The sequence below is a fragment of the Lichenostomus cassidix genome, chromosome 2 (genome assembly GCF_008360975.1).
Source record: "Lichenostomus cassidix isolate B80296 chromosome 2, HeHo_3.0, whole genome shotgun sequence".
In the NCBI taxonomy this organism is placed as follows: Eukaryota; Metazoa; Chordata; class Aves; order Passeriformes; family Meliphagidae; genus Lichenostomus; species Lichenostomus cassidix.
In genome coordinates this window covers 108,209,397-108,222,214 of record NC_139482.1, presented here as the reverse complement: position 1 = coordinate 108,222,214, position 12,818 = coordinate 108,209,397, and the positions used below count along the sequence as shown (strand labels likewise).

The window sequence follows — 12,818 nt, the reverse complement described above, 5'->3', positions numbered from 1 at the left end:
AAAACCAAAGGTATTTGTGAAAAATACCAACAAAGTAATTGCTACATGTAGGATTAATAATGAAACCATGTTACATTAATTTAGCAATTTTTATGACTACCATTAAGGAAAATAGAAAAGGCAAGGAAGAAAGCTGAAGCAGTAATGGCAAAAGATTTAAGAAGCAAAGCCACAAGGAATATTTAATGTAGTTCCCTGTAGAGAGGAGAGAGCTGATCATAGAATTTTGCCTGTGGTTCCAAGAGGGTTGCCTGGAGCTAAGGGAGATTTGTGCCTTGATTACAGTCCATTGGGTTTGTTTGGGGGATAGGTGGTGTGAGTAGGAAAGAGCTCTTGTAAAAAATGTGAAAGAATCATTCTTCTTCCTGGGCTGTCAATTACAGCCTAAATAAGGCAGTTGGGCTGGCTTAGCTAAAAGGGAAGATAAAGTCACAGTCAGCAATCAGAGAGCAAATAGACATGACTTGACAGTACCGGAATGTAAAGGCAGGGTACAAGGAAAACAGAATGGTGCTGGTATTAATGATTAAGCTTGCAGTGAAAAGGAAGGCAATGCAAAATTTTCAAGATTGATAAGGTAATTTAGTACTTTATTGTTTTAAACAGATAAATGATGAAAATCATGACAAAATCAAGCAGCCTTTCTGCCTGAACTGTACAGTCTATGGAGGCAACCAGATGTTTGGCAGCGTGTGTAGGAACATTGATTGGAGGAGAAACAAACTTGAGATAGATCACTATGGAAAAGAAAAAAAACAATAGTTTACTACAGCTGATTCAAAGACTGGGTACAAGCAATAAGAAATAACACAAACATGTGGCAGGAGATGACCTGGGGAAGAAAACGTGAGATTCTAATTTAGTATTGCAGATTTCAAAACTGGATGTTACATGGGCAGCACATTCATATGTGTGTTCTTTTAACAACCAGCTCTAACAAATTATCTAAGCAATATGCCTTACCTCCTTGGATTGTGGAACCTCTGACACAGCCTCAGTGACGCTTGTGTCAGGCTCAGTTCTCACACTTGGTGATGAATTTAAGATACTTTTGCTTCCCTCAAGGTTTTCTATCATTCCTTCCTGCCTGTGTTCTCACAGCACCCTATCCCCACAATTATAAAGCCACAATTGTTTGAGGTGTCATTCTTTCAAATGGATTCCAGAAGAGACCCAGATGAAAAATCATTAAGCCTCTCCCTCCTCCCCAGTTAAAAAAAAAAAAAAAAAAAAAAAAGTGGTGTTATTTTTCTCCAACAGATCATTGCCTTGGTTTTCTTAACAGAACGCTGTCTTGCATAGTTGTGCCCATGCGCTATGGGAAACCTAATTTCACACATGCACTTTCTATGGCAGCATTTCTTGGACTTCATGAAATATATGAATTTTTGGAATGACTGACAGATGTATTTATTACAGTAGCTTTGGACACATTGATAGTTTTGTAGCTGTTGCTCTGATGAGATCTTGCTCGATTTTGTGTTTGCTGATCCATAGAAAATTCACTTTTGGGTGCTTAGATTGAAAACAGGAATGAATGAGGAAGGAGTTCTCATCTTCTTCCAGAATAACCTACAATTGTTTAAGAACTTTCTGAATAAATTCCATTGCGGGAGGAAACACAGTGGAGCAATGCATATCCAGTGGAATTTCTTTGCCTTTTAATAATAAGTGAAGTGCAATATTGTTGCTTATTCAAAGAAGTGATCTACATATTGTGCAGTAATCTTTTCACTGAAGAAAGTAATATTTAAAGAAGAAACACACAAAGTCATTTACCATGACTGTGTGTGAGTTGTGCTGCTGCTCTTGCAGTATCCTGCCACTGGAGACTCAATTAAACATGACACATCTATCTTCCAAAATTCGTTTTTTAAATTTTTCCACAAACACTTCTATATGTATAAGTTAATATATTATTCCATGGGTTGTCTCATGCTCATCACAGTATTCATTTAAACTCTTACAGAAGTTTAAACTGCACGTAGCAGTTTAAGCAATTGAACCAAAATTAATGTTGAGCTGAAGACATGGCATTTGCCTTTACTTATGCAGAGACAGTGCTGTGTAGGGCACCACTTAATGTTCCTCCACACAGAAGTTAGGGCCAATCTTAAGATTTCTTGTACCACTTGGGTCTCACTCCTGTATCTGACAAGATCTGACAAGATTCTGTGAGTTGTCATCGTATTGATCTTCTAATGCCCTTCCCTCTGTTTACAGCATAGAAACAGATCTAAAACCATATCAAAAACTCTAATAAAAGTGGAACGTGGAAGAATCATGTGCCAATTAATACTCAGTTATTCCAATTAACAGAGTAATTCAATAGCTTTAATACATAAAAGTAAAATAGTAACAACACTACATAACATATAAAATAAATTTTACTTTAATTGTGACGGTGACAAGACATAAAGAACATTTTTGCTTCATAAACCCAAGTTCACGTCCTATATTACTGTCAGCTAAAACCTCAAATTTACATCATAAATGTAAATAAATGTTCATTGTTATATTTCTGTAGCTAGTTTTGCACTCTGCTCAATAAAATAAATGACATCTGTCAAGTTATATAGCTGTTACTGGCAATTCAGAAACAATTTTGTAACAAAATGCATCACACAGTCTATCCCTCTATCTGATACTGTAGTGGTTTAATCCCCACTCCCAGCGGGATCAGGAGGGGAATCGGAAGGGTAGGAGGCAAAAAATTCCTTGGCTGACGTAGACTGTTTAGTAGGGAAAGCAAAAGCCATGCACACAAGCAAAGCCAAAAAAAAAAAAAAAAAGGAATTAATTCACTGCTTCCGACAGGCAGGGAGGTGCTCAGCCATCTCCAGGACAGCAGGGCTCCATCATGTGTAAAGGTTACTTGGGAAGACAAATGTCCCTCACTTCCTTTTTCTTCCCTCAACTTTGCACACTGAGCATGATGTCACATGGTCTGGAATATCGCTTTGGTCAGTTTGGATCACCTGTTCCAGCTGTCTCCTCTCAGCCTCCCACATAACCCCAGTCCCCTTACCAGGCTGGCAGTATGAGAAGCAGAAAAGCCATTGGCTCTGTGCAAGACTTGCTCAGCAATAACAAACCCATCTCTATATTACCAACCCTGTGCTCAGCACAAATCCAAAACACAGCCCCACACTAGCTGCTGTGAAGAAAATTAACTCCACCCCAGCCAAAACCAGCACAGATACCCATCGCAATAACATCCATCAAAATATAACTGACAAAGCTCTGTTTCAGAGATTAAGGAGCCGAATTTCTCTTTCTCCTATGAAAACCTGTGGCTAGCACAGGCTTTTCCCATGAGAATTCTTTTTGTGTTTTATAAATAAAGATAAAGTTTGGATGTTATTAAAAACAGTGTCCCAAGATCTGGATGGTGCAGGCCTGGCCAGTCAGGCCTGGGGGAAGGCTTCTGGCCGACCAATCCGGGTGACTTTTGAGAACTCTATATATATGATGAAATCAAAACAATAAAGGTCTTTCCTTCTTGCCACTGAGAACTGACCTCTTTACTCTGCTAGCTGCTCAACAGCGACAAAAACCCTTACTGAGAAATCCTTGCTTATGCTTTGCCTCAAAGTGATAATCAGGGGACCCCATGATATAGCTATAGATTGTTATCGTGTGTACTGTGTTCCACTGTACAAAGAAATGTTCAACATCCAGCAAGATTTTGACTAAGAAAGCATGTGATTTTATTACTATCACTTATTTGCATCACTACTTCACTGATTAACCAATCATTTTGTATTTCTTGCCCACAAAAACACTGATATGTTACCCTGCACTGTTTGGAAGCAGTTTGCCTGTGACTGAAGGAAGTGATAAAGCTGTCCCATCAGTGTAAAGGATAAGCTCTACTTGACCATGAGCTGTGCTGGGTGAACAAAATAATTTGTGCTGTTATTACTGAAACAGGATGAAGAACATGTAGTGAAAGGATAAGAAGGCACGACTTCAAACTGAAAGAGATTAGGTTAGATATTAGAAAAAAATCATTTAATATGAGGGTGCTGAGGCACTGGAAGACATTGTCCAGCAAAGCTATGATGGTCCATTCCTGGAAGTATTCAAGTCCAGACTGGATGGGGCTCTGAGCAACCTGATCTAGTGAAAGTTGTCCCTGCCCATGCCAGGGCAGCTGAAACTAGATGGTCTTTAAGGTCCCTTCCAACCCAAACTATTCTGTGATTCTTTGATGACTACTGAAATAAGCTATAGTAAATAAGCTATTAGTAATACCTACTAATACTAATTACTAATATTAGTAATACCTACTAACCATAAAAACCCCAGTGCAAGTATAGTGACTAAGACAAAATTGTACTGGGAGGAGTGGGGCAATTCTGTATTTCCATTCTTTTTGCTCAGTGTCTGACTAAACTCCACACACATTAACAACACAGACCTGGATTCTTGTGCAAATGGATCCTGCTGCCACCTCAAGTGTGCCCAGGCATGATGTGGCCTGTTACCCACCCCTTGGCACATATCTGTCTGTGACAGCATCCTCTGGAGGAATGGAGTGATTACTAGCTTGACCCTATTGCCCAGCAACTTGTAGTAGCCAAGTTTGCTGTCAAAACAAGAAAGAGCAGTGAATTGATATGGAGCTTATGTTGCCAACTTTTATAAAATATCTTTTTTAAGCAACGGCCTTGGGAACAAACTGGTAATGGAGTGTGTAGAACATCACATTTGAATTCTGCAGATCTGAAAGCACAAGTGTAGCCAAACCTTCAGGCAATGCTTCCTATTCTGCTCTACGGAGAACTGTTGGTCACAGAAACACAGAATCACATAATTGTCGGTGCTGGACCCTCTTCCAAGGCAGGGTCACCTAGAGCAGGTTATACAGGAATGCATCCAGGTGGGTTTGGAATGTCTCCAGAGACGGAGACTCCATGACCTCTCTGGGCACCTGCTCCAGTGCTCCGTCATCTCCAGCGTAAAGAGGTTCTTCCTGTTTACAATGTTTGGGTGAAACCTGCTGTGTTTTAATTTATGGCCATTACTCCTTGTCCTGTTGCTGGGCACCTCTAGGAAGAGTCTGGCACCATTCTCTCGACAGCCACCTTCGAGATTTTTATACACACGAACAAGTTCATCTCTCAGACCTCTCATCTCTAGACTAAGCAGGCCTAGCTCCCGCAGCCTCTCCACATGTAAGAGATGCCACCAGCCCTCACTCCCGTTTCCAACCGCTCTGCACTAAAACAGCTGGAAGCGCAGCGACATCCGCCCCTGGCACAGGGGCAGCGCCGGCCGAGGAGGGGAGGAGAAGGACAGGCACCGGCGCTGGGCAGTGAGCACGGGCGGGATAGGAACCCGGCCCCGCCCCGCTCTGCACAAGGCCGAGGTGACTTGGCTCGGAGGAGGTATCCGCGCCCGGCGAGCAGAGCGGAGCGGAGCAGAGCAGAGCGGGGCGGGCTGCGGTGCAGGTTGCGGGGCGGGATGCGGGGCCCGGCCGAGCCCCCTCACCGCTCCCTCCCTGCCCCCTTCCCGCAGCCCGGAGATACCAACGCTCGCGCGCGCACCGCCCAATTGGCGGCGGCGGGCTCGCTTCTCCCCGGCCTCCCATTGGCTGGCGGCGGCGCGGGGGCGGGGCGGCCGTTCGCGCGCGCGCCCGTCCGCCCGCAGTCCCGCAGTGCTGCCGCCGCGCCGGGGCTCGCGCGCGCCACAACCGCCGCAGCGGCCGCGGGGCTCGGCGGGGCTCGGCGGGGCTCGGCGGGGCTCGGCTCCTCCCGGTGCGGGGCGACGCGGCAGCGGCGGGGCTGGGCCGGGCCGGGCGCAGCGCGGAGGTGACTCTGCTCGCCCGCAGCGGGGATGCCGCTGCTGCCGCGGCCGCCGCCGCCGCTAGTAAGAGGACAGCGGGCGGGAGAGCGGGTGGCCGCGGCGCCCGGCGGCATGTGAGCAGCGGCGGGAGCGTTTCCCGAGCCCCGCGGCAGCGCTAGGGGGGCCCCTCCCTCCGGCGGCGGTTCAGCCCGCCCGGAGGCGCAGCGCGGAGGCGGGCGGGCATCCCCGCGCCAGCCGCCCGCGAGGAGACAGCCGGACCGGCCACAAAGCGCCGCCGCCCGCCCTCCTCCGCACGCCGCGGCGCTGCCCCTGCCAGCTCCCGGGGAGGGAGGAAGGGGGCTCCGCTCGCCCCCTCGTCACCTTCTCGCCGCCCGATCCATGGGAGGAGCGGGCCGCCTCCCGCCAGGAAGCGCCGCCGCGCCTCGCCGGGACTGAGCGGAGCGGCCGGCGGCCGGCGCGGCGGGAGGATGCCACTGCTGCGGAAGGCGCTGCGCGTCTCCAACCGCTCCATGCTCGCCTTCATCTTCTTCTTCTCCTTTTCCTCATCCTGCCTCTACTTCATCTATGTGGCCCCCGGGATCGGTGAGTCCGGAGCCGCCCCCTCGGGGAGCGGGGGTGAGGTTGGTGTGGGGGGCGCGCCCGCCTCCCCCGGGCTGTCACCGCGGCGGGGAGGGCACGGGCGGCGCCGGGCGAGGGGCGGCTCGGCTGTCGGAACGCGATCCCGCCCGCCCAGGAGGGGTCGGCGGGGGCGGCGGTAACGTGCGCGGATCCCGCATCTTTGTTCTGCGGCTTTCAAACGCTCTAGAAGGTTCATCTGCCATCGCGAGGTAGGTGGATGCTGCCCTTGCTTCTCAGGCTGGCAAAATGAGGCAATAAAGCGGTTCGGCGTTTCGTCGTGTTGCAATGGTAGGAACCGGGAAGGAACTGCTGGAGACTGCAAAACTGCTGGAGTCACTTAAATGCGTTGATCTTTCAATTTGTTAGTAACTGCATTCATAATAAAGCCCGTGTGGGCAAAAATGAAGAACCAGTTTGAATATTTGTTCTTTACTTCCTTTAGTGTGATCTATCTTCACCTTCACAGGGTTTACAGTTTGATAACTTCCACTTCTGAAGGAACCACTTCAGACGGAGACAAACCGTTGATTTAGAAGAAGCTTCATAAAATAACTGTACAAGTTTGTGCCTAAAACAGACTAAAAAAACGTGCTGGTTTTCTTAGTTCACTCTTCTGCTGTTACTGGGAGACCACCAGGCTTAATCTCAGGCATGATCCCTTTAGAACTGGTTGGCATTACCCCAGAGCTAAGGCCACTGGTATCCTGCATGGTGCTCTGTGGGATTTCACTGTGTCAGGTGTCTGTTGATTAGGAAATATTTTCCTTTTCTTCCAGGGAGCATTGCCACTGTTTTCTGCACATCTCAGTGCTTATCAGGTGCTATCTAAATACTTGTAAAATCGTATCTCTCTTTGTCCTCAGTGCTTAAACTCCTCTCTGCAGTCACTACTAGGAAATGTCCACACTGATGTGACCACTGAATTTGCAGGAATTTTTTTCTGCTGACTGTGTCTTTATGATGTTTGGCTCCCTCTTGTTCACTATCTCCTATTTAACTTGTAAACACTTTCAAGGTGCAGTTGCTCCTTCCATGCTTAAATAGTGCTGTATAGTTCTCACAGAGTTCTGTAGTTTTCCTTTACTTATGTACTTCCTATGATATTTATAAGTCTGCCAATTATTCTTCTTGTTCAAATAAATAGAAAAAAATTGGGGAATATATAATGAGTTGGAGTTCTGAACTTTCTTGTCTGTCAGTGTTTCCCTGCTGAAAGGGATGTGATGGAATCTTGCAAGTGAGAAGGTGCTGATGTCCATTTAGACATCTCAGGTCTTAAAGATGCTAGTGCAGGATATATATAGACTTAAATTGCAAGTAAATGGTATATGATTTATATAGCAGAGTACTGTTTCTACATCTTTATAAGTGAAACTTATCTTACGTAATGTACAGAGCTGCAGTTTTATTTCATTATCTAAATGTTTTTTCTCAATGGATATCTTCTTAGGAAGTACACTGTCTCACTAAACATGGCTTATACAGTTCCTTGTTAAGGATCAGAGCCTTTAGTGATAAGACTTTTCACTTCTGACTTCAACTTGCTGCTCAGCTATTGGGAATTACATGTGTGTTCAGTTTTGTTTGTACCAGGAATGAAATTAAATCAACAGTATGTACCAGAAGTGTTCTTGGGGTAGGTTAATTAGGTCTGATCAACCTCGAGGGGAAAAAAACCCAAAAAATATACTCAAACTAGTCTCTATTTCAGGCATCAATACTGTAGTTGGCCCTTTCAGGATGTGGTTTAACAATGCGAAAATCTTGGGTAGTTACATGAGTTGGTGAGGTTACAGCTCTTTCCAGCTACTGATCAATGCTGTGCTTCCCTAACTGTATCCAGTTGTGTTGTGAATTCATCCAACTTAAGTCAAAACTGTACAGTATTGAAGTTACTCTTTGTCTGTGACACTCCTTAGATACAGCTTGAAATGCTACCATGCTGTGCTGATCTGAGGGATCCCAGGGAAGAGAATGTAGAAAATGGTAAAGGAAAGGGCAGTTGGAAAGTTTTACATCTCAGCCTATCAGCTTGCAGATGTGATGCTGATTTCCCAGGAAATTGCTCCTGAAAATGTTACTGTGTGGAATGGAGAGAAAGAAGGTCAGATATTATCTGAAAACCCACAAGCTTCCTGTCAGTATTCATGGTGAAAATGCAAGTTGTAAGAACAGAAGATTTTCAAGGAACTTAGGAACACCCAAGTTCATAGGCAGATGATTCATCTAATAATCCTGTGCTGTATGCTCATGGCATTTACATATTGTGATAGAATAGGATATTTCACTGTACTTGCTGCTTTTCACTGACTGTAATGAAATAGAGGTATCTAAGTCAGGGCTGATTGTGTGTCTGGAGAGGAAGAGGGCTTAAGATTGCTTATTGAAGCTCAGCCACCTTACCTGTTAGAAGCTTTCCATGAAACGTATTCCGCAGCTAAGTCATTAATGGTTGGGATCTGTCATAATTTATATGTACAGATATGTTTTATTGAAGGTATTTTAGTTCACCAGAACATTTTCTTCCTCAACAAGCTACAAGGCACAATGTCAGAGGAAGAAAATTCTAATTGTGTTGTAGGGATCTGGAGCTGCTTCCTGGCTGGCTTCTCTTTGTGGTGGTCAGAGGAGCTGAAAGAGGGGGAGAAGTTGAACTCCCAAATGTTTTATGGGGCAGCAGTGTACTGGAAGGTGGAAGAGGAAGTGAGTTACATAGCAGAATGGTTTTCTGAGATGTCAAATTTTGAAATCTGATAGGCTAATGGAGTGGGATTCCCCCTTAGCAGGCAATTCATGGCTTATCGAAGGGGAAAGACATCTGCACAAGTAAGCCCTTAGCACTGGGAGAATTCTCAAAGAGGTCACTATGACATTTCCTCTGTCCTGCACTGTATTTAGAAAGTACAGTTATTCAATTTTTTTTTTTTTTTTTTTTTTTTACAAAACTGCAGATTTTGTAACAAATGCAGTTTAGGTCAACTTGAAATATTGACAATTTGTTTAGAGGAAAGAAATATTAATTACTTATTTTAAGGTATTTAATTATTTCTGTCCAATATTTAAAAGCTTTCATTTGCACCATAATTACAGATATTACAATAACACTCATTTTTTGTTGTTTTGTTTGGTTTTGTTTTTTGAAGAGACCTCTCAGAATGTTTGTTCTTTGGGAAATGGAAGCTTTTATTCCATGTCTTTCAGAAAATGAGGGGAGGAAAAACACATTCCATGTTTTCAGACTTGGTTCTGTGTTTTGAGACTAAGACATATAGTATTGCAAATAATATAAAATATAATGCTTGAATGTTAGAGAAGAATTCATACAGTAGGTTGGGATTGTTCATGTGCCTCCTTTTCCCTTTTCTGTTAGCACAGGTGATTGGAAGAGGTCGAGGTGGCTGCAGCCCTACCTCAGCACCCTGCTGGTCTTTTGATAGTCAGAGGAGGTGAACCACAAGAGCAGATTGATTCCTAACTACTAATTAGAGAAGACAACTATTTTTCTAATTTTATTTTTTCCTGTTTAATTGAGTGGATGTTTTGAAGGAAAATCTTGAGGGATAGGATGGCAAGTTAAAATGGTAGAAAACATTTCAAATGTTTAAAATTTAAAAATTTCATTTAAATGTTTAAAGATACTTCTCTGTGATACTCTCAAGTATTCAATGAAAGCAGGTAAGAAGAGCTGCTTCTCCAGAATGGCCACTTTTGTGACAGCCCTTCATCTGGTGCTCCTGTGCTAGAAGTAGAAACTGAATTTTCTGATATTGAATTAATAGCCTGTGATTCTGAAACTTCACTGGAATTGCAAATATTCATGTATTAGTTAAAAACTGAAAAAGCTAGATGAGTGCAGAAATACTTGGCACCAATATATATTTTTTTTAATGTTGTAGATAACAGTAATAATAAAAGGGACTCAAATAGTCTGTGTCTGGTCCTGACAACTATTCAGAACCCTCTGTTGGTTTGAGTTTACATCATGGAAAGGATCCAAATATTGGAATAATAAGACAAATTAACAAGGGAATGGTGATGAAGAGAGAGCATTTGCTGGTCTTACTTCACTGCCAAACCAATCTGAATACTGCAAGAGAATTTTTTTTTCCTTTTTTTTTCTGCTTTTCCCATTTGCTGTCAGCATCATAAGTGAAAACTGCACTGATCTCAGAAAATGATCTCTTATTCGTCTCTGGATTATTCCTTTCTGTCTTTTTCCAGCAGAGAACCTTTCCCAGACTGGGTGGAAAAGTACCTTAGAGCTCTTGATATTGTACTCAATTGCAGTGTAGTTTTTCAGCCCTAGAGTGGTTGAGCAGCCGGGAAAGTGGTCACAGCTCCTCAGGGAAGAGGTCACAGCATCAAGCCTGACAGAGTTCAAGAAGTGTTTGGAAAAAGTTCTCAGGCACGAGGTGACATTCTTGGGGGGTCCTGTGTAGGGTCAGTATTTGCACTCGGTGATCCTGATGGGTCCTTTCCAACTCAGCATATTCTGTGATTCTAACTTGTCTGTGTTGGACATGATGACCTTTGCAGTTCACATAAGAAATGGTTATGAAACAGTGCAGTGATCAAAGGAGATGCAGTCTACTTTGACATCAGTAACTAAGAATCCTGAATGGTGAAATGAGATTGAGGAGGAAAAAACAGCTACTGTTTTCTCTCTTGTGGTCTTTTGCTTCTTTCATTAAAACCTTGGTACTTCTTTGTCAGTGCTAACCAAAAGGCAGCTGTGCAGCCTATGTGGAACTTGGAAACATTTCTATTGGTTTTAGCTCTCAATTTTAAATAAATCTATTTCCTGCTCTGTTACTAGGACATAGTTTTCCTAATAGGAAAGAATGATATCACTCCTTTTTGAACTTGTGCTGAAATGGAAGAGAGTGCTGAAAATGCTATCAGCAAGATAAATGTTTGCCAGTGTTTCCAGGTGCTGAGCCCATAAATATGGCCACAGCCTTTGTGCTGATATTCTTTGTTCCTGGCATCTGTGGCAGTTGTGGTATTTCTAAAGACTTGCCATTTGATTATAGAATAATTTAGATTGGCAGGGACACCTGGAAGTCACCTGATCCAACCTCTTGCTGAAAGGAGATCCTGGTGGATCAAATTGCTCAGGGTCATGTGCAGTTGAGTTTTGAATAAATCCAGGGATGAAGATTTTGCTGTCTCTCTGGGAAACCTGTTCCAGCGTCAGGCAACTGTAAGAAAATTGTAATATGTAATCATAATGTCCCACCTTGTGTTCATTTGCTGTGTCTTTTCACTGTGTATTTTCAAGTGTACAATTTGGTCTTCTCTGTGCAATAATACTGTATTGCTGAAGACAGCAAAAAAATGCATCCTCCTCTTAGCCATTTCTGTTTAAGACTGAGCAAACCTATTTCTTTTAGTTTCTGCTTGTACATAATATGCTCTGTTTTGGAAGGTTTCCTCTGTGTTTGCTCTGCTATGTTAATCCTTGTTTCTCACTGGGATCCCCAAACTGGACATGGTACCCCAAATATGGTTCCACAAGCTGCTGAATATAGGCGAATAGTTGCTCCTATCGATTTGCTGGTTACACTGTTGCCAAGGCAGAGCAGGATACTGTTGATTGTGTTTGCCACAATGATACATGGCTGGTAATACCGTGTCTGAGGGTTTTGTAATAGAGCCTGTGTACTGGTTTACTGCAGCTCAGGGACTGCCCTGAAATAGGAATTATACAACCAGCTTGTTTAAAACAATACAAATAATTTGTTACTCTCCTTCTCTCATGGTGTGTGGAAATATCTGATAAAAGGCTGATGAGTTTCACAGGATGTGGTAGATGTTCACATTTATATTTTTTTCCCCTGTTATTGCCTTGTTTTATTAATTTCTAGGGAATTATTCTCATGGGTCTCTTACAAGTTTTTTGAGTAAATTAAACTTGTCTGTCCCATTGTTTCATAATTTCTGCAGGGAAATGTCTGTACTATAGAACTGGTTGTTGTTTGTGAGTTATTTTCATCTATATTCCATTATTAAAGTTCACCTGTTATTGCAGTTTTTCATGTCAGTTCTACAAATTATAATAAAATCCTTTAACTGCAAAATTGTATTCAACTTTCTGTTTAATAGGGACTTCCGTTTTTCTCTTGTGCAAAGAGGGAAATGGAAACACCCTCTGCTTGATCTCTGATTTCCAGTAATCAGACGTCCCTCAGCATTCTGACTAATGGCTTGAGCTCTCTGAACCCACTGAACTCAGGCAGTATCATGGGTAAATTTTCTGCCTTCTTTTGGGAGGTGCAGAGACTTTTCCATTATGTTGGCCCAGCACTAAAACCTGATGCTGAAAACATAGTAGTCCTGTCATTCATGACTGTCTTTCACTTTTACCAACAGATTCACTTTGACTAAAC

General features: G+C 43.4%; 1 protein-coding gene across 1 annotated transcript in view; it reads left to right on the top strand.

Annotated features, from left to right (window-relative positions):
• Positions 1–5,715: 5,715 nt before the first annotated feature.
• The window catches only part of B4GALT6 (beta-1,4-galactosyltransferase 6), a 30,647-nt gene continuing 23,544 nt past the window's right edge, over positions 5,716–12,818 (top strand). The window contains exon 1 of the mRNA XM_085052743.1: positions 5,716–6,393. Within this exon, the coding sequence (XP_084908869.1) occupies positions 6,279–6,393 (115 nt within the window). The 5' untranslated portion in view covers positions 5,716–6,278. The remainder of the gene's footprint in view (positions 6,394–12,818) is intronic.